The sequence below is a fragment of the Dama dama genome, chromosome 11 (assembly GCF_033118175.1).
Source record: "Dama dama isolate Ldn47 chromosome 11, ASM3311817v1, whole genome shotgun sequence".
Lineage (NCBI taxonomy): Eukaryota > Metazoa > Chordata > Mammalia > Artiodactyla > Cervidae > Dama > Dama dama.
In genome coordinates this window covers 87,865,549-87,888,361 of record NC_083691.1, presented here as the reverse complement: position 1 = coordinate 87,888,361, position 22,813 = coordinate 87,865,549, and the positions used below count along the sequence as shown (strand labels likewise).

At 36.4% G+C, this 22,813-nt stretch overlaps 1 protein-coding gene across 8 annotated transcripts in view; it reads left to right on the top strand.

Moving 5' to 3' along the window:
* Positions 1-22,813, top strand: part of BIRC6 (baculoviral IAP repeat containing 6) — a 208,280-nt gene that overhangs the window by 158,904 nt on the left and 26,563 nt on the right. For all 8 annotated transcript variants that reach the window (XR_009694811.1, XM_061155637.1, XM_061155638.1 and 5 more), the window contains one exon: positions 8,639-8,849. Coding sequence is in view for 7 of the 8 variants with exons in the window: in XM_061155637.1 (XP_061011620.1) it covers positions 8,639-8,849 (211 nt within the window). In the remaining variant the exon portion in view is untranslated. The remainder of the gene's footprint in view (positions 1-8,638; positions 8,850-22,813) is intronic.

Here is a 22,813-nt window from a genome sequence, read left to right as displayed (position 1 = left end):
GAGAAATAATTTAAGGATAACTTAATTAAATATTTGAATAATTTATTTTTTAATTCTCACATTAGTTTTTGTGTCTACTCAAATGAACATTCCATAAACAAATGTTACATTCCTAGATTGTATTGAGGTTTTTATACTTTAGGTGAGCCTCTCATTTTGTATTTCTGAAGTTGATCAGAGAAATAAAATCAACATACGCTGAAAAACATCAGAAAAAAACAAGATGTTTTTCTAGGTCGTTAGTATTCATTTTCTCTGTGATCGTACTGCTTACCTACTAATGGATTAATATAAAGCATGCATTTCTTTTGAGAATTTCAGTGTAAATCCAAAGGGAGACAATGATGTTGAAAATGTTCAGCATTTATTGATGCTGAATAAAACTTTATTTTCCTATATATTTTGCTGGTCAGCTTTCCCATGTTGAAAAAATTTCCCTTTCCTATATTAGGTAGATTATTAGAAACTTAAAGTGAACATAAATGTAAAAGCAATTTGAATGAAAATGATACTCAATATGTAGTTTTAGAAAAATGTTTCATCATTGGTTTTATGTCTTATTTCAGTTACTGTATCTTGTATGTTTTTTGGCATCCAGAAATAAATCTTTATTGTCCATATAGTCACTGCTGTGCCTGAAATAAGGCGCTTACCCTGGATGCTGCCCTACAGGCCAGGCACTTTCCCTGGAATGTTATAATTTTCTGGAAAAATTCTTTTAAAGATTATCCTTAAAAACAATTTTTTTAAAGCTGTTTTTTGTTTTGATTGCAACCCATGAAAGAGACTTGTCAGAGTGTGATAAAGATTTATGTAAAAACAGTTACCGAGAGGTTAAGTGCTATTGCGTGGGAGACCTCAGTTTGATCCCCAGATCAGGAAGATACCCTGGAGAAGAGAATGGCAACCCATTCAGTGTTCTTGCCTGGAGAATACTATGGATAGAGGAGCCTGGCAGGCTGTAGTCCATGTGTCACAAAGAGTTGGACCCAACTTAGCGACTTTCACTTTCTAAGTACTCTCCCTATAATCCTAACATGGTCAAGACAGATTTTTCTTTTTCTTCTTCCTCTTCTAGTTTCTTTACATCTTTTGCTATAATGATGACAGGAGTACCTATTTTCTCAGAAAATCTCTTGATGTAGAGGTAAACAAAAATTGTGAAACAAATCCCTAAGAAAGATATCTTTGAACTGTGTAGTGAAATAGGAAATAAATTTATTACACTTGCGTTTGTTGCATAATTTTTCAGTCTGCATTTCTCTTTTACTGTGATGGAGGTGGTGGAAAATGATGGAAAATAGATGTGTTTTAGTAGAACGTCAAAGAATGTTTTATCATTTTAATAGTTGGATAGAATAATAGAAAATATTAATGAAAAGTTACATATTAGATCCCACCATTTATGTGTTCTGGCTCTATATTTAGTAGCTGTAAATACATTTTTTAAGTCTTTTATGTATATTTAATGGGATATGCATACCTAATTCATATACTTAATGTGAATAGCAGTTTATGCCTAAAATGTATAATCACCACATAGTTTAGCCTAAAATACTGAAGTTATTAAATGTCTGAGTTAGTTTTTAAGTATAGTTGATGTATAATATATAAATTATAGGTGTACAAAATAGTGATTCACAAGTTTTAAAGGTTATAGTCCATTTATAGTTATTATAACATATTTGCTACAAATGTCTGAGTTTTAATTAAAAAATAACTCAGGCTATCCAAAAGTCTACAAGCAATAAATGCTGGAGAGGGTGTGGAGAAAAGGTACCCGTCTTACACTGTTGGTGGGAATGCAAACTAGTATAGCCACTGTGGAGAACAGTGTGGAGATTCCTTAAAAAACTGGAAATAGAATGGCCATATGACCATATGACCCAGAAATACCACACCAAGGAAACCAGATCTGAAAAAGACACGTGTACCCCAGTGTTCATCACAGCACTGTTTATAATAGCCAGGACATGGAAGCAACCTAGATGTCCATCAGCAGACGAATGGATAAGGAAGCTGTGGTACATATACACCATGGAATATTACTCAGCCATTAAAAAGAATTCATTTGAATCAGTTCTAATGAGATGGATGAAACTGGAGCCCATTATACAGAGTGAAGTAAGCCAGAAAGATAAAGACCAATACAGTATACTAATGCATGTATATGAAATTTTAAAAGATGGTAACGATAACCCTATATGCAAAACAGAAAAAGAGACACGGATGTACAGAACAGACTTTTAGACTCTGGGAGAAGGCGAGGGTGGGATGTTGTGAGAGAACAGCATTGAAACAAGTATACTATTAAGGGTGAAACAGATCACCAGCCCAGGTTGGATGCATGAGACAAGTGCTCAGGGCTGGTGCACTGGGAAGATCCAGAGGGATGGGATCGGGAGGGAGGCAGGAAAGGGGAGCGGGATGGGGAACACATGTAAATCCATGGCTGATTCATGTCAATGTATGGCAAAAACCACTACAATACTGTAAAGTAATTAGCCTCCAACTAATAAAAATAAATGGAAAAAAAGATAAAGATAACTCTATTGCACATTAAAAAAAAAAATAAAATGTCTTTTCTCTGGAGGAAAAAAAAAATCTATGATGTAAGATTATGTGAAACATCAGGGTTAAAAGTGTATATAACATGAGTACAAATGTGGTCAAATACCCAGTCATAGGGGGAAAAAAAGCTCACAGGAAATTCACTGAATACTGCATATGCTTGTTGACTTGGACTAGTGGCATGAAAACTGAGAGTGTTTTTTTCTCATCACAGTTGTCCAAACATTTTGGACACACGGTTTGATTTTTAAAATGAAAAATATGTGTAAGGTTAAAAAACAAATGCTTGGAATGATGTATTAATTTTTTCAATTAAACATTAATCTCTAGATTTAAATTGGAAAAAAAAAATAATTAAAAGAGAAGTGTTCGTTACCCTCTATTGCATCAGGAATGAAGTATTCCCAGATATCCTACTTTAGTCCACAAAGTGATGAATAACTTCTGTTTACACTCAGAGAAAAACAAGTGAACAAAAAACCTGACAAACTTCCTGATTGAAGGTGGCAAATGTTTTCAGTTCTCTGGAAGGAGTGGGTCTTTTCCATTAGTAATCCATGGTAAATTTCATTGAAACTTTTTGGTTAGAATTGATAGCTTCTGCCAGTAATAAGCCAAGCAGTAAATGTTTTCCACTTTTTCTTAGAATTATTTTCAGCTTTTATACGTGCTGAATTGTGTGTTTTATGAAAAAATGACTAATCTCTATGATTATGTCTTACAAATTTCTTCTCACCAACTTTTACCCTATTTTGTTTCCAGCAATTTGAATATGATTTTCCCCACTGAAATGTTTTTCCACATACAGAAAATGGGAATTTTATTCTTTTACCCAGTACTGGTTACTCCTTTCAAAATAGAACATTTCTCTAACTGAAATAATTATATAGTAGTGTCACACACCTGTATCTGTAGTTGTTGATGGTAAATTCCAAGGTATATTTTAAGCATTGCGTAATTTAGCCAACAGGTACATCTGAGGATCCGAAGGATAGTGACTTTACTTGCTTGGGGGTAAGCAGTAACATGAAATACGCAGTTGGCACTTACTGAGTGAAGAAGTTGCTGTAAGCCCTCTGCAACATGGCAGTGCGTGGCACTGTTGTGGTTCTGCTTTTCTTTGTCAGGCTCGTCACGTTTACTCCTGTAGTGATGATGAATGATGACGTGTGCTGTGGGAAAGGACACCTGAGGGTTTTCTGATGAAGCTCTGTGTGGCAAAATATAGAATTACAGAATTCAGGATTGAAATACTTGTATTTTGTACTCATCTGTATTTTATCATTAAGAGGCCATTACGTTTATTGACTCCTTTTGTTTGCTGACCACCCAGACATGTTAGTTTAAAAGTGCCTGTCTTAAAAAGAGAGCAAAAACTAGCTCACCCTTAGTTTTCCAGATTCCCCTTCCTGGAGATATTCAGAAATAAGTCTTAGAAGGAAAACAGGAATAATGTAAATCAGATATGAATAACCATTTTTCAGGTTCTAGACATAAGCATGGATTGCTGGATGCATTAATATCTGGGTGGAATTTGACATTAAGGACACTTGTTTGTGTAACTGACTATTGTCAAGAAAGTGGAAATATATAAAAGCTTCATTTTTTAAGCTGAAAATTTGTCATAAGAAATGACATAGTACTGAAATTTATTTCATGTTCTTTATAAATCAGACCCGTAAATGTATCTCACTTGTGTTTACTGTTCTCAATCTCGTTATCCACTGCCTGTTAGCTTGCTTCCACAGCTTTTGCTTCTGTCCCTCCTTGATATGAAGAGACTATCTTAGCTTTCGGTAGTTTAAGATTCCTAGTTGGAATCTACTTGAATAAATCTAGTTGAATAAAATAAACACCAATACATAAAAGGAAGTATCATGTTTCACTTAACTTTGAAGAGCTGTCTAATTTTCTCTATGGCTGTTTATTTCCAGATTTTAAAGTTTTAAAAAATTATCTACCATTCATGTCTGTCAGATTCTTTTCCCCACCTGTCTTCTGTATTGAGTTTTAGCATGTAGGCTGTCCTCAGCTTTATTTGGATAATGGAGAAGTAGCTTCTCGTTTTGTGGGGTTTTTTTTTATTGTTCTTGGTAACTTTATAACCATTTATTTTAAAAAACATCAGTGTGTCTTGGATTACTTATATTGAATGATTTTATGTAAAGTACTTTTACTTTAGATAGTTTATTTTTAAATTGTTAGACTAATGTTTTAAAAAATTAACAGACTAAGATTTTTGAAGGGGCTCTGCGTTTACGGAACACCGAGCACTGTCCCTCCGCCCAGTGTCCTGTCGCTCACATCTTGTGTTCGTGTGGTGTGTGTGGGTGCTCGGCTGTGTCTGACTCTGCGACCCCGTGGGCTTGTGGCCCGCCAGACTCCTCTGTCCATGGATTTTCTCAGCAAGAATACTGGAGTGGGTTGCCATTACCTTCTCCAGGGGATCTTCCTGACCCAGGGATTGAACCAGCGTCTCCTGCTTTGGCAGGCAGATTCTTTCCCACTGAGCCACCTGATAATCTATGTTAGTGTGGTACATGGTACAACTGATGAACTAAGAGTGACATATTTTTAACTGAAGTCAATATATTAGAGTTTACTCTTTGTATTACATAGTTCTGTGGGTTTTGACAAATGCCTAGTATTGTGTGTGTCACCATTGCAGTATCATACAGTATTATTAGAAATTATAAGAAATTCTGTGTGTTCTATGTATTCATTCCACCCTCTTTCTCTTTCTTCCCAGTGAAACCTCTAGTCACCACTGATCTTTTTCTGGCTGCATTCAGTTTAGTTCAGTTCAGTCGCTCAGTCGTGTTTGACTCTTGGCGACCCCATGAATCGCAGCACGCCAGGCCTCCCTGTCCATCGCCAACTCCCGGAGTTTACTCAAACTCAGGTCCATCGAGTCGGTGATGCCATCCACCCATCTCATCTTCTGTCATCCCCTTCTGCTCCTGCCCCCAATCCCTCCCAGCATCAGGGTCTTTTCCAATGAGTCAACTCTTCGCATGAGGTGGCCAAAGTATTGGAGTTTCAGCTTCAGCATCAGTCCTTCCAATGAACACCCAGGACTGATCTCCTTTAGGATAGACTGGTTGGATCTCCTTGCAGTCCAAGGGACTCTCAAGAGTCTTCTCCAACACCACAGTTCAAAAGCATCAATTTTTCGGCGCTCAGCTTTCTTCACAGTCCAACTCTCACATCCATACATGACCCCTGGAAAAACCATAGTCTTGACTAGACGGACCTTTGTTGGCAAAGTAATGTCTCTGCTTTTTAATATGCTGTCTAGTTTGGTCATAACTTTCCTTCCAAGGAGTAAGCGTCTTTTAATTTCATGGCTGCAGTCACCATCTGCAGTGATTTTGTAGCCCAAAAAAAATAAAGTCTGACAGTGTTTCCACTGTTTCCCCATCTATTTGCCCTGAAGTGATGTCTCCATAGTTTTTACCTTTTCAGAATGTCATTAGTTGGAACCATGCACTGTAAACCTTTTCAGATTGGCTTCTTTCACTAAGCAGTATGTATGTATTTAAGTTTCCTCCATGTCTTTTCTCAGTTTTGTAGCTCTTTTTTTTTTTTTTTTGCAGAATAATATTCCATTGTATGGTTATACAACAGTTTGTTTATCCAGTAACCTTTTGATGAACATCTTGGCTGTTTCCAGCTTGGAGAAGTTATGAACAAAGCTGTTACAAACGTTCATGTACACATTTTGTTATCATTTCTGTTCCATTGATCTATTTTTCACCAGTACTACATTCTCTTGATTATTGTAGATTTATAGTATGTTTTGAAGTCTGATTCTGTCAGTCCTTCCATTTTGTTCTTCTTCTTCAGTGTTTACTCATTGATAGACATTGAGTTGTTTATACCATTTGGCTATTGTGAATAATGCTTCAGTGAATGTGAATGCACAAGTACTATTTTCATTCCTCCTTTCAGTTGCTTTGGGTTTTTACTTAGGAGTGGAAGTGCTGGCTCACATGGTAGTAAGTTATTTCTTCACTTTTTAGATTACAGCGATCTAAGTGCATGAGACGGCAGGGAGCTCGTGGTGGTTTTGATCTGCATTTCCCTGATGACTGATGGCAGTGTGTTTATTGGCCACTTATATATCATTTTTGGAGAATTATCTATTCAGATCCTCTGTTCCGTAAGTGAGGCCTAGGCAGAAGGAAGCATCTGTAATAGAATGTGGGCATGTAAAATAATGTCAAATCTGTTATCACTTTACTTGTCCACCTGTTTACATAAGTCTAGCCTTTTCATATCCTCACAAATATTAATGTTGTGTTTTATGCCTATCAATTAACTTTGGTTTGTTTTTTATAACTTAGAATTTTAACTTGAACTTCCTGAAAACTCTAGTGTACTATGTGATAGTATAGAGTTATAATAAAAAGTAGCATTAGGTCATAAATTAAGAAAGAAGCGTCAAATATAACCAAATATATGGCTCAGTGGTAAAGAATCTGCCTGCCAGTTCAAGAGATACAGGAGACACAGGTTCAATCCGTGAGTTGGGAAGATCCCCGGAGAAGGAAATGGCAAGCCACTCTAGTATTCTTGCCTAGAAAATCTCATGGACAGAGGAGCCAAGTGGGCTATACAGTCCATGGGGTCACAAAGAGTCGGACCGGACTGAGTGAGCATGTGCACATGTGAATTTTATGTTTAAAGATGGAGAGTAAAATTTCAAGTAAGTGAAGAAAGAATGAGCAGTCATACTTTTTACCGCTGTTCTCTGCATCATTACTGGAAGGTGTGAAACAAGGGCCTACTCCTCCTTAACTTTGAACAGCTCACTGTTTGTCTTCACATTACCAGAACTCATTTTTTAAGCCATTCCTTTACATACCTTGCCAAACAAAGTCCAGAATTCTGGATGACCCGAGTATAAGTGCTGTGGGCAGTGAGACAGTTTCTTCCTCGAGCCGGTACTCCCTAGCTCTCCTTCCCTGTTTGAATCTTCTATTTAGCATTCATTGTACTTAGTAATGTCTAAAAAAAGTTTTACTCACTTGGTCTTCTCTACCTTGAATATAAGCTACATGTAGGCAAGGGTTTTTGGTTGTTTTCTTCACTGCTATATTCCCAGCCTGTCCACCAGTAGGTTTTCAGTAAATAATTAAGGAATAACTAATATAATAAATAATAAAGTTATGAATTAACTTTGTTCAGTAACTGCTATTGGAAAAATGTTGTTAGGTCCTTAACTCACATGATTCACAAAAGGAAATTCCACTTGGGAGGAAGCCACAAAACCTAACAAAACAGCTTATAAAAGCTTTCGAAGCAATAAATGTTCTTAGAGCATGGAATCCATTGTTAGATGCATGTAGTTTTAAGAAAAAAATTCATTTGATTTATAGCTGACAACTAAAAGCTAGGCACTGTCAACTTTCTTTTTTCCCTAACAAGCTGATTTATTGAATTTTGCTTTTGATAAACTGTGGCTGTATCATTCTGTTTTACCTAAGATACAATGGTTTCCTTTCAATTTAATTTGAAAAAATATATTTCCATGTCATACTAATAAATGTATTTACTGCCCTAATATATTATTTGGACTGTTTAATCATTTTTATCTGTGATACAACTGAGTAGTTACTTGGGACCTCCCTGGTGATCCAGTGGTTAAGCATCTGCCTTCCAATAACAGCGGACACGAGTTCCATCTCTGCTTGGGGAGCTGAGGTCCCACGTGCCGTAGGGCCGCTGAGCCTGAGCACTGCAGCTAGAGAACGCCAGCGCCTCCGCTGCGAGCCGGTGCCCACAGAAAGACGCCCGCCCAGTGCCGCAGAGGCCCAGCACAGCCAAGGACTGTAGCAAATTACTTAGGTTTCTTGCTGTCTCCCAGCTCTGTGCCCTGTTCATTTTGTTGTTGCTGTTCCCTAAAAGTGCCTCTTAGATTTTATACACTGATGCTTCACAGACGTCTACTTCAGTCCATCTACCAACCTACCAGTTAATCTCAAGACTGAAGTAGAGGCTACGTTGCTGTGGACTTAACTTTTGTATTGCGCGTGTGCTCATTTTATACTTTTCCTCCTTGCAGTTCTCGACATGGCAAGACACGTGCCGCTCTATCGCGCTCTGCTGGAGCTGCTCCGGGCCATCGCTTCCTGTGCCTGCATGGTGCCCCTCTTGTTGCCCCTTTCTGCAGAGAACGGGGAAGAGGAAGGAGAGCAGTCGGAGTGTCAGACTTCCGTCGGTACCTTATTAGCCAAAATGAAGACCTGTGTTGATACCTACACCAACCGTTTAAGGTACTGTTCATTTCTTTTGACCTTGGCTTTTATGATCTTTTTAAAAATAACTTTGTTCATTTAAAAAAATGATATATGCTGATTACATACACATATACACAAGCTAGTAATAAAACTATGAAGAAAAGGTATCCACCAAACCCTACACTCAAATGTTTAGTCACAGTGGCTTACCAGACATCTCCATCTGAGATCTTATAGCTGTAGGTAGAGTTTTTGTTAAATGTTATCACATTGTACCTATTATACAAATAGATGCTAATTTCACCCAATATTGAGGTAGAAGACACCTTCACTCTCAGTAAATACATATTGTTAATATTGTTCTTAATATTACTTACCCATCTTTTCATGGACATTTGGGTTCTTTCTAATTTGTAACAACCTCTTACATCTTTTGGGATCTGTAGAAATTTCTGCAGAGTAGATTCATAGAATTAGAACTGTTGGATTTGTGGATTACTACTTTTTTATTTTGATATATACATTATAATGTATGCTATAATGTTTTTGAGAAGAAGAGGATTTATTTGTTGGAGTTAAAATAGAGTTAGTATTTTATCTTCATAGAAAATTGAATTTTAAAATGAATCTTTGGTTTAAGTTTATACCTTGCTAGAAATTAGATGATGAGTTCTCGCAACAAAAACTTTAAAAATAACCTTTTCTTGGTAACTTTTTCCATTCTCTTAGCAGAATCTGTCTAGTGGTTGTTAGTTTCACTTAAAAGAGATGGCATAAATTCTGATGTTTGCATAAAAATTCAGAATTAGGCTAGAGGAAGTTTATTCCTTTCTTAGTGGTCTTTTGAATCAGTTAATCTTCTTTTTCATCTTTGCAATGTATTTGTCTTACATGTTCTCACTTAATTTTTTAATAACCTAAAATTTGAGAATCACAGAATATCAAATGTTGTCAGAGAATTAGTCATTGGAGGAATGTCAGCCTTCATTTCTCAGAAGAAATCAACTTCTCAGATTATCCTGACTCTGTTAGTTTTATCGTATTATTATTTAGAAACTGGTGGCTCACTGCCGGGCAATAAGAATCATAAATTAGAGAGGAGATTAAAGAAGAGCCAGTTGGTAGCAATATAAAAAGATGTAGGTTCATACTCTTTCCAGGGAAGGAAAATGTAAAAGTATATTTTCTTTGATAGTGTGAGGTTTTTTTCTGTTGTAGAGAAGAAAATAATACTGTCTTTGGTCTCATTTTTCATTACAGCAAAAGTCTTTGTAACTGGTAACCTAGGCAGCTAACATAATTATACAAAAATAATGTGGCATTATCAGACTAAAGATCTGATTTTCTTTTCTCATTGAGCTAAGTTATTGGAATGTTTACAATCAGATTGCCTTCTTTGCTACTTTATTGTTTATAAATTAATGTATATCCTGTTCTTGAATTAATGTATATACTGTTCATATAACATGTAGTATAATTTTTTTAACTGCATAAAATGTATTAAGTAATGATTGACTACAAAAATTTAATTGCAGAGAAGGATAACTGAATGTCATTTAACAGGCACTCTTTATTTTTCTACTTGGTTACCTGGAAAAAGATATTCTTTAAAATCTTTCAACAACAAAAAAAATGACACTTCAGACTTCTAAATTCTTTACCAGCAAAACATACATGTAAAGATCATAATGACTGTTCACAGAGATAATTTCATTTTTTATTTTATCTTTACAGTAACCTTGTGCAGTTAACTTTTTAAAAGCTATTTTACTGACAAAGAAACACTGACAGAGTTTTACATAGAGTTTGAATATGCTTCATGAAGATCCCTCATCGTATCTGTTAATTTTTTACATATATATATATATATAATACAGCCTCTGTTAGAAAAAGAAGCTAACAAAGATGTACATATTATAACATTCTTACTTTCCTTTCACACTTTTCCACCTTGAGAACTCATTTTCCACTTCCCAGAAGGGAAAATCTGCTCTTTTCCAGCTTGTCAAAATTTAAGATACACTTCTTTTCATATTTTCATCAGTATAGAACTCTAATACAGTGAACAGTATAGTACAATTTCCTGCAAAGTTTATACTCACTGAAGTTGACCTAAATTCATTTTTAACACTGTTTCAAGATGCAAAGCTTCCCCCTCCCACTCCCTTCTACCTGGCTCCCAACCCCCAAGTGTATTTAAAAAAAAAACCAGAAAACCAGGATACTCAGAAGAGAATAGTCAAGGCAAATATGTTGTTTACGTATGTATCATTTTTAGAGTATGTTTTAGTGCTTCATCAGGTTTGTAGTTAACAGTTTTGAAAGTAATGTGTAGGTGTACCACAGCTCAGAACATTTTTACATTATTTTTGTCTCTTTTTCTCAGTAAGAAATAAGCGGGTAGCGTGCTGTGCCTGTGGGCAATCCCTTCTGAAGTCCTGGCCATGTCTGCACCTGGGGGCTCTAGGAAAAAAATGTTAGGGTAAATAAAGTACATCTATTTAGTAGACGTACTAGTTTACTAATTATGTTCATGTATTTATTGTATTGCCCTTTTTTTGGTCTTATTTCTCATTTGTTACTCGTTTTTCCTTTCTTAAAGCCAAGTTTACATAAAAGGCATACATTTTATTTTTCCTTCCAAATGAAATTTTAATTTAGCACTCTTTGGTCATCTTAGATAAACAAAAAGTAGATTCTCTGTGTAATTTGCAGGTCTCTAGATGATAACTGTGCTTACATGTAATAATTTACATTGAAATTGTTTTCTCTATATATGTTATACTTACAGTTTTTATATTTTGTGGATGAAGGAGATTAAAAGGTTTTGCCCAAGTCCAAAGTTTACTTTCACTGGTTGGAATAACCTAGTTAAGATTATTCTATCTTGAGGACAGTACATAAACTCAGCTAATGTTGATCTCAAAGCTCAAAATAATGATGGAGATTATGTAGGTTTGCTGGCTCTCCCGCCTCAAGCCTGCAACTTTCTATAAGAGGAAATAGGAGAATATTATTAAGACCTTAAAAAGACAGATCATTTATCTTTCTTTTATCTAATTTGTGTTTTAGAAACTTGCAGTTATATTCAGATAGGGGAGATCTGGCTTGGTCACAAGAGCATGACTGATTTTGCTCTTTCAACCAATATTTATTGAATGTTCATCAGAGCATAACAAGAAAATTAGGCCTTTTTCCAAGAGGCTGACAAATAATGTGGGAAACAATAATTAGACAGTTTTAATAACAAGTACATGATATATGGAAAATTTAACACATTATTAGAGCATCAAGTCAGTTTTGGAAACCCAGAGAATATGTAAGTATTGGCTAAATAAGAGGTGCAGGGGACTGGTATACCAGACTGTGTGAGGAATGTTCGCAGGAAAATTCAGGAAAATGTAAGGAATGAAGAAGTCTGGTGTGCCTGGGTGTCCTTTGGGTGGGAGATAGAGGTGGGAAATGAGGCTGGAGAGGAAAACGGGAGCTTGAAGAACTTCATGGATGTGCTCTTGTGCTCAGTTGTGTCCATCTCTTTGCAACCCCACAGACCGTAACCCACCAGGCTCCTCTGTCCATGGGGCTTCTCCCAGGCATGAGTACTGGAGTGGGTTGCCATGCCCTCCTCCAGGGGATCCTCCCAACCCAGGGATCAAACCCAGGTCTCCCTCATTGCAGGTGGATTCTTTACTGACTAACCATCAGGGAAGCCCAACTTCATAGGTACCTGTTTTTAGATGTGTTGAGCCCTTGAAAGGATTTCAGCAGAGATCTATTCAGATTTGCATTATAAAAAAAGATCGTCTTGCAGTGTAGCAGAATGGTGGGGTGTGAGTTAAATAAGACTGAATTCCCACAGAAGAGATTGTCTTCCTTTCTGTCTTGGCAGTTGAGCTGTGTGTGTCCTCTCCCATCCTGCCGTTCTGGGACTGAGGATTTGAGTCCATTAGGATTCTTGCCCTAATACTGTGGATTTCATAAAGACAGTTAGTTCCTGGGTAGAAATACTTTCTATAATTCAGATGTTTGACTTTATAAAAGCAATAATGTAACTCAGGCTTTAAATTAACTATTAACTACATTATTCTGCCTATGTGTTAATCTCAGTGACTGCAAATTTATCCCTAGGGATCTCCTCCAAAAAGTGCAAGTGCTATAGGACAAATGGTTTCCTTTGTTAGTATACAATAATCTGAAGTCTGTAATCCTGTGCAGAAATTTTCCAGTACTAATCCTACTGGGTTGTTTTACTGAAGACAGAAAGCAATCGTCTCTTGGCTTTAAAGAGACTAAGAATCGTTAGCAGAGATTCTAAAATCTTTTTCTTTTTTTTTTCAATTTTCGGCCGTGCTGGATCTTCATTCTGCACAGGCGTTTTCTCCAGGTGCGATGAGTGGGGGCTGCTCTCTAGTTGCAACGGTGCGCAGGCTTCTCATTGTGGTGGCTTTTCTTCTTACTGAGCGTGGGATCTCGGGCCTGCAGCCTTCAGTAGTTGTGGCACGTGGGCGCCACAGTTGCGGCTCATTTCCTGAAAGCTGTCTTCCAGCTAAGGTTGTGTATATGTAGAGAACTTATATGACAGTAAGTAGGCCTTAGATTTAATTTTTCTGGAGCCTTTTATCTGTTATTATTTTAGACTTACTTAAATCTCAAAAGAGTGTCATGTAGTAATGGGATTTTTCTTAATCTGATCAAATAAACCAAACCATTTTCGTGGTTGAAAATTGAAGGAAATTTTTTGTGGTAGAAATTCTTGTCAGAGCTTCAACATTATGAGGAAGAACTTTCAAATCTTATACCACCTGTGCTTTTGGTAGAATCTTTCTTTAGATCAGGTAACTTAATTAAACCAAACATTTATTTAAAGAGAAAATTTCAAATTACTAACATAGCAGAATAACGAGTATCAACTGCCAAAATTAAGTCAGTATCATTTGCCAAATAAAGTCAATAAACTGAATTTTTTAAAAGTTAGTGTCTGACTCCATTGTCTGGCCTGTTTTCTGTTTTAAGAAAGAAGATTTAGCAAAAAAGTAGTTACCAAAGGCTTACTGAGACCTTTCTTTTCATTGGTAAAAGATTCTCATTTTCTCACTCTTGATTCAGTTGACTAATATTGTGTCTAATTGCCACTTAATGTTTTCTCATGCTTTGGGAAACTCTATTAATAGGATATATCTTCCAGTCCTCTAAAAGTAATGGCATTTTACAAACAAAAACTAACAAAATTTATTTATTAAAAAAAAGAAAACTAACAAAATTTAAAAGGAATGGGACCCTGTCCATTCATGATCTTAGTCTTCTGCTTTTTGCATGCTAAGTCACTTCAGTTGTGTCCAACTCTTTGTGATCCTGTGGACTGTACCCTACCAGGCTCCCTGTCCATGAGATTCTCCAGGCAAGAATACTGTAGTGAGTTTCCATGCCCTCCTCCAGGGGATTTTCCCGACCCAGGGATCAAACTCACGTCTCCTATGTCTCCCGCATTGGCAGGCAGGTTCTTTACCACTAGCGCCACCTGGGAAGCCCTATTTTGCCTTTGATCTGTGTTAATTGGGAAAAACTAAAGTTAGCAGAAGCCAAGCTAGCTGAGCTTTTGTTTTATATGTGACCGCAATTTAGAGTGGTATTTTGGTTCTCATCCTCACCTTAAGATTTTCACAGAGAATAGCTGGTTCTTAACTTAACATGCTTCTTTTTTTACTTTTCACTTTCCTGCTCACTAAGATAACCCAGTGTCCTCCTCTGGCTGTCTGTGTAGTGAAGCACTTTATAACTACATCTGTTATGATGTTCCAGGATTTTGTTCTTTTCCTTCAAGGCAGACTTCTTATTTCAGAATACTCTCCTGGGTTATTAAAATTTATATAAAGAAGCAAATGATCCTTTAGTCTGTCATGGGGGCACTGGTACTTTAATAAAGGATAACTCAGGTAATGCTTGAGTGAAGGAATGTATAGGAGATGTATTAGTTGGGTTGCCTTCTTTCACGTGGCATGCTGAGGGGTAGACTAGGTAGAACCAATACTGCATTACAGCCATATTAACAAACTGTCTGTGCGTCCAAGGCTGCAGTAAGAGTGATTGCTTGAGGAGAAACTGAGTTGGCACAGTGGAACAACACCATTCAACTGAATGCCTTTTAAAGCTGTTCTGTAATTAGGAGATTTTGCTGTTACACGTAATAACATATGAGATAATTATATATGCATGTAATATGCACACAAATACATATATCTGAAAAGTACCTTTCTGATTTTTAGTATTTGAAATAATAGACTATAAGATGTGTTTCAGACTTTCTTGATTATAATTATACCTTAATAATAAAATTATTATCTCTTGTGGGTGAGAATTAGTTTGGTGACTGATAATTACAGTACTCTGATGAGGTTGGTGTGAAGAAAGAGCTCTATTCAAGGAATAATTGTAGTTCTAGTTTATTATGTTCATCTTTCCTGGCAAGATTAACCTGTTGACATGGCAAAGTGGCAGCTAGGAGTAATTTATTGAGGTTTAGTCTGTCTTTAAAACAAGTTGTTAAATATTCAATATACAGATTGCTTTAACTTCCCAAAGATGACAATATTTTAATATTCTTTTATTCACAAGTCTATAGTTTTACTGTCTACACCTCTCCTAATAAGTCCTCTCAGGATTCACAATTTGCAGTAACTATATAGAGTTCATTTGAATCTAATAGTTAACATAAATAAACTGATTGACATTGCTGTTGCCTGATTATATTAATAAGCATTTATATTAGACAATTCAGAGATAACAGATAGTCCATAGAATTCTCCAGGCCAGAATACTGGAGTATGTAACCTTTCCCTTCTCCAGGGGATCTTCCCAACCCAGGGATTGAACCCAGGTTTCCCGTATTGCAGGCAGATTCTTTACCAGCTGAGCCATAAGGGAAGCCCAGAAGTATTGCAGTGGGTAGCCTATCCCTTCTCCAGTGGATCTTCCCAGCCCAGGAATCGAACCGGGATCTCCTGCATTGCAGGTAGATTCTTTACCAACTGAGCTATCATGGAAGCCCTTAAATATCCATGGAATTCTCCAGGCCAGAGTACTGGAGTGTGTAGCCATTCCCATTTCCGAGGGATCCTCCCAACCCTGGGATCGAACCCAGGTTTCATTGCAGGTGGATTCTTTACCAGCTGAACCACAAGGGAAGCGCAACATTCTTTAGAAAGCACTAAAGACTAGGCAAAGTGTATTACTTCAGTATAGATGTGTTTCACGTTCAGCACTTTGCATCTTTTGTCTAAAACAGACAAGATGTAGATAGTTAATTATAAGGATCTTTTGAGCAATTTGTTTCTGAATATATAAGAACATGTTTTGTACACCTGTTTTAGACCGTTTGAAAACATAACTGTCTTATAAGTGTAAATGTAATTTTCTACTTCGGCCATTTTCTAACATCATCTCTTATATAAAATTTAAGCAAATTGGAACATTTCAGGATGCCGTCATAAGGAAATTTTGCCCTTTTTTCTTATTCAATTGAAATTTTTTATAATAATTTGAACAAAAATGGGGAAGTGGTTGATTTAAATATTGGTTCTAATTAATTTCATTTGCCTCAATAACATTAAGTAGTTTTCAGTTCAGTTCAGTCGCTCAGTCATGTCTTGACTCTTTGTGACCCCATGGACAGCAGCACGTCAGGCTTCCCTGTCCATCACCAACTCCCAGAACTTGCTCAAACTCATGTCCATCGAGTCAGTGATGTCATCCAACCATCTTATCCTCTGTCATCCCTCCTCCTCCTGCCTTCAGTCTTTTCCAGCATCAGGGTCTTTTCCAGTGAGTCATTTCTTCCCATCAGGTGGCCAAAGTATTGGAATTTTAGCTTCAACATTAGCCCTTCCAATGAATATTCGGGGCTGATTTCCATTGGGATTGACTAGTGGATCTCCCTGAGGTCCAAGGATTCTAAAGAGTCTTCTCCAACACCACAGTACAAAAGCATCAATTCTTTGGCACTCAGCTTTCTTTGTAGTCCAGCTCTCACATCCATACATGACTACTGGAAAAACCATAGCTTTGACTAGATGGACTTTTGTTGGCAAAGTAATCTCTCTGCTCTCTGTTGGCAAAGTACTCTGCCTATAACTTAAATAAGCAGGGTGACAATATGTAGCCTTAACATACTCCTTTCCCGATTTGCAACCAGTCTTTTGTTCCATGTCCAGTTCTAACTGTTGCTTCTTGAGCTGCATACAGATTTCTCAGGAGGCAGGTCAGGTGGTCTGGTATTCCCATCTCTTTCAGAATTTTCCACAGTTTGTTGTGATCCACACAGTCAAAGGCTTTGGCATAGTCAATAAGGCAGAAGCAGATGTTTTTCTAGAACTCTTTTAATTTCTTGATGATCCAGCAGATGTTGGCAATTTGATCTTTGGTTCCTCTGCCTTTTCTAAATCCAGCTTGAATAGCTGGAAGTTCACTGTTCACATACTGTTGAAGCCTGGCTTGGAGAATTTTGAGCATTACTTTGCTAGTGTGTTAGATGAGTACAGTTGTGCGGTAGTTTGAGCATTCTTTGGCATTGCCTTTCTTTGGGATTGGAATGAAAACTGACCTTTTCCAATCCTGTGACCACTGCTGAATTTTTCAAATCTGCTGGCATATTGAGTGCAGCACTTTCAGAGCATCATCTTTTAGGATTTGAAATAGATCAACTGGAATTTCATCACCTCCACTAGGTTTGTTTGTAGTGATGCTTACTAAGGCCCGCTTACCTTTGCATTCCCACATGTCTGGCTGTAGGTGAGCGATCACACCATCATGGTTATCTGGTTCATGAAGATATTTTTTGTGTAGTTCTTCTGTGTATTCTTGCCACCTCTTAATATCATCTGCATCTGTTAGGTCCATACCATTTCTGCCATTTATTATGCCCATCTTTGCATGTAAAGTTCCCTTGGTATCTCTAATTTTCTTTAAGAGATCTCAAGTCTTTCCCATTCTGTTGTTTCCCTCTATTTCTTTGTATTCATCACTGAGGAAGGCTTTCTTATCTCTCATTGCTCTTCTTTGGAACTCTGCATTCCTTCTTTTCTTTTCTCAGCTATTTGTAAGGCCTCCTCAGACAACCATTTTGCCTTTTTATATTTCTTTTTCTTGGGGATGGTCTTGATTACTCCCTCCTGTACAATGTCATAAAGTGCCCATAGTTCTTCAGGCACCCTGTCTATCAGATCTAATCCCTTGAATCTATTTGTTACTTCTACTGTATAATTGTAAGGGATTTGATTTAGGTCATACCTGAATGGTCTAGTGGTTTTCCCTACTTTCTTCAATATAAGTCTGAATTTGGGAATAAGGAGTTCATGATCTGAGCCACAGTCAGCTCCTGGTCTTGTTTTTGCTGACTGTATAGGGCTTCTCCACCTTTGGCTGCAAAGAATATAATCAGTCTGATTTCGGTATTGATCATCTGGTGATGTCCTTGTGTAGATTAGTGTCTTGTGTTGTTGAAGGAGGGTGTTCACTATGACCAGTACGTTCTCTTGGCAAAACTCTGTTAGCCTTTGCCCAGCTCCATTTTGTACTCCAAGGCCAAATTTGCCTGTTATTGGAGTTATCTCTTGACTTCCTACTTTTGCATTCCTATTCCCTGTAATGAGAAGGGAATCTCTTTTGGGTGTTAGATCTAGAAGGTCTTGTAGGTCTTCATAGAACTGTTCAAGTTCATCTTCTTCAGCATTACTGGAGCATTAAGTAGTTTATTTACTTTTATTTGAGAAATTACTCAAAAGCTACCTCTTATTAATCACTTCAATAAAAAGATTAAAGGACTTCCATAATAAAAACATTCTTTGGCCTGTCTACTGCTGTAATAAACATTTATGAAGAATGAACAGTTAAACATTTGTCATAAAGGATAATAGAATTCATTCTCCAGCATAGTTTCTGAAAACTTTGTCATCATAAATGACCATTTTTCAGGTGCCCTCCGTATAGCAATATTAACACTTTTCTTTCATGCCTAATGCAGAGAAAATTTACCAGGTTTTCATTTATTTTATCAAAAAAGTCTTAATTTCTGTTTTTTTCTTTAGTTTTATAATTCAATGATTTTTGTGTTTAATACTTTTAATTTTTTGATCTACAAGCAATGGAAGAATTAGCTCCCTAGGGGCAAAAAGAAAGAGAGGCAGTGCTGGGGGAGGCATGTGAGAATACCAGCACGTACAAAAATAGGACACAAAGGATGTTTAAAGGTATAATCTGTGTTACACGTGTGCCAGATACACCCTGTGATTAGTTGTTTATTATACATAAGATCAAGGTCACTATCACTTAAATATTATGACAGTTATGAGAGATCAAAATCTGGTGAAAATGAATTTTCATACCTATCAGATTAATGACTTAGTTAGATGTATTGCCTGAATTCCTTTTGTTCAGCCAGTTTGAAATAATGTGATTAGTGTAGTATTTATATTCTAGCCTGTGTGCTTTTATTAATTTCCCTTCTTTCTAGACAATAAGCCAAACTGCTTTAAATTGTGGGTGGTTATAATAAATATATAATAGCAAATAGTTATATAAAAATGCAAGGAAGTAATATTGCAACATAACTTTTGTGTAAGATATGCAGTCTCAACAGTTCATAGATGTATATTATTAAGTTTTTCTGCTCTGTGTGATTAGGCAAGAGATGATTTATTCTTATTTGACAGGGAGTGAAACTATCACTTAAAGTTTGACATTTAAAAATAATTATTAGTGGGCAGTAAATCTGGGACCTAGCCCCCCAGTTTCCTGATGCCTGTAGTGTTCGTTATCAAAACTATATTTATGAAGAAAACAAATTGATTAACCTGTAGTCCAGATACTTTATTTTTATATACTGTTGGTACCTTTTACCAGAATTGTTCATTGATTATGTAGGTTTCATGGTTGTATAATAGCTAGACTTGAGCCTTTGCTAGTTCTGGGAAAAACTTAGATCAAGTATCAAAATATAGCTTATACTATTATTTAAGTGATTAACAGACAGAAACTCATTAAAAATTAAAAATTGATGTAATACTTCTAACTCAGTAACATAACATATGAAATGATTATTCCTTATCAGATTGCATTAGATAAGCTTTATGTTTCTCATCAGTTTTCATTATAATCTAGCAAAATCTCAAGCAATCTTAGTAACTGAATTTGAAGTCCCTTGGTAAGTAAGATTTAGTTTGTAACAAATCTGGGCACATCACAATAAGTAACCTGTTCCATAGTATCTATGGTTTTTAGAACTGTAAGGGACACTGTTTAGAGTTCATATGGTTCAGATCCCCTTTTTTATAAAACAGGAAAACAAGGCCCATAAATATTGTGATTTGTTCCACATTCTCTGATGCTTAGTAGTAGAGCTATGATTAGACCTCAAATTTCCTAATGTCCCAGTCAAGTATAGTGAAAAAGTGAAAGAATTAGTTGCTCAGTTGTGTATGACTCTTTGTGACCCCATGGACTGTAGCCCACCAGGCTTCTCTGTCCATGGAATTCTCCAGGCAAGAATACTGGAGTGGGTAGCTGTTCTCTTCTCCAGGAGATCTTCCCAACACAGGGATAAAACCTTGGTCTCCTGCATTGCAGGCAGATTCTTTACCTTCTGAGCCACCAGGGAAGGAATCAAGTATATTTCTTTTGTAAATTGAACTTCCAAAGAGCAATTTGACGTATATATCAGTGAATAATTAGAAATGGGAGATGGGAACTTGTTTCTGATTTGGCTTTGGAAACTTAGGATACATAAATTTTTAAAATATTGACAATGAAGGAAAGTTTTTTAATTGAAAATTTTACTTTTGGTAATTTAAAAATATACAATAATACAGATTCTGCAGGATTTTTTTTTATATTTTCTTCTTCATTCTAAAGAATTTTTAAGTTAGCCCTATGATAAGATGTTAAAGGCAGCATATTTTATTAGATATGCATAGCCATTTGATTACGCCTAAGGGACTTCCCTGGTGGCTCAGACGGTAAAGTGTCTGCCTACAATGTGGAAGACCTGAGTTCAATCCCTGGGTTGGGAAGATCTCCTGGGAAAGGAAATGGCAACCCACTCCAGGATTCTTGCCTGGAAAATACCATGGATGGAGGAACCTGGTAGGCTATAGTCCATGTGGTTGCAAAGAGTCAGACACGACTGAGCAACTTTACTTTCACTTTCAAGGAATAATTACTAGATTACCAAGGTTCACCAAGTAAGGTAAACTGTTTTGTAGTCTGTAGATCATGCACTGGTAACAACTTAATGTACTTATCACTTAAATGAGGAATAAGTCAACTTTACCCTTTTGATTTTTTTGCTTAAAATAATTAATAAAAACCTTTCCTATGAAAATGTCTTGGTTACTGCTGTATGTATTAATACTTTTCCTCTACTGTTTTTTTCAAACTGATTTGGTATCTACTTGTGTAAACAAGGGTGGTGTGTTGGAGATAAAATTATTTTCTCAGACTTCCTTGGCAGTCCAGTGGTTAAGAATCCACCTGCAGTGCAGGGGACATGGGTTCAATCCCTAGTCTAGGAAGATTCCACGTGCCGAGGGGTAGCTAAGCCTGTGTGCCACAACTTCTGAGCCTGCATTCTAAAGCCTGGGCAACAGGAGAATCCAACCGCAATGAGAGAGTGGCCCCCGATCGCCACAACTAGAGAAAGCCCACATCCAGCAATAAAGACCCAGTGCAGCCATAAATAAATAAATAAATATTTTAAAAAGTCATTTTCTCTGTGTTGCTAAAGAAACCTCTTCCTACCCTCCGACACATCCTATTTTCCACCTCCTAAATTTTGTTACTATGTTAATATGTCTTACATTTCTAATATCTTTAACTCTTTAGATTCTTTGAAAAAGAACTTGAAAGCAATTCTGTTACCTCCATTAATAAAAGGATTTGTGGCATATGACTTGTAATACATTACATATGAGTTATGTAGTACTTTAAATCTTAACATAGGTATTGTTTCCACTTGAATTGGAATATAATTATCTAGTGTGAAAGTCCATTTTATTGCCCACAAAATAATCACAGTGTAAAGATGTGAGCTCTTCAGCTTTTAAGTACGGTTCTTTGTGAAATTCATCTTCCGATACCCATTGCAACCTCTGTTATCTCAAAATGAAGTCATAGTGTAGCTGTAGTTATTTGGTTTTACTTTTGAATAAGTGTGACCCTTCAGGAGCAGGAGCAAAGGCAAATATTTTGTCCTTGATTTTCTGTGCAGACTTTTCCTGCTATATTCCAATAGACAAATAATCATATTTTGTATATTTAGTATTTAATAGTTTAACCAAAAACTGGTAAAAAGGACTTTCTGTCAGTCAAATAATCTTTTTTTATTAATTTATTTTTTATTGAAGAATAATTATTTTACAGAATTTTGCTGTTTTCTGTCAAAGTTCTTATTCCTCCTCAGGCCTAACTAACTGAATCGTAAGCATAAAACAAAAGACTCAGTTTGAGCCTGAGTGAGAACAAGAATAAGAATAGTCAGTCAAATAATCTTAATTGCTAATGAGAATGTGACGCGAATGACTCTGTGTTGAATGTAAGGTGTTCTTGACATTGAACTTCTCTTTAACAGCTTGAAAGCAAGCAGCTTTGATTCTCTTGGTTATCCAAAGTGTCTTCTGGGGCAAAGTTCATTCAGTTCTTTTAAAAGAACTGAATTATCTGGTAGAAGTCCCCAATTCCTTTTTACCCACAATTAATTGATTTACTTCTTAAAAGACATCAAACTCTCTAATTTTAATTCCTTTAAGTTAGTTCCTCTAATGCTTTGATTGAGAAAGAAATTTCAGTTCCAGTCCTCCTACTTTTGTTTTTGTTGGAAAAGCATTTCCTGTGTCTTCTTTTTCCTGTCAAACCTACCTACAAAATAAAAAAGACCTGATTTCTTAGCCAAAAAACATTTGTTGCAACCATATATATATATATATATATATTTTTTTTTTTTTTAAAGTTTCTTT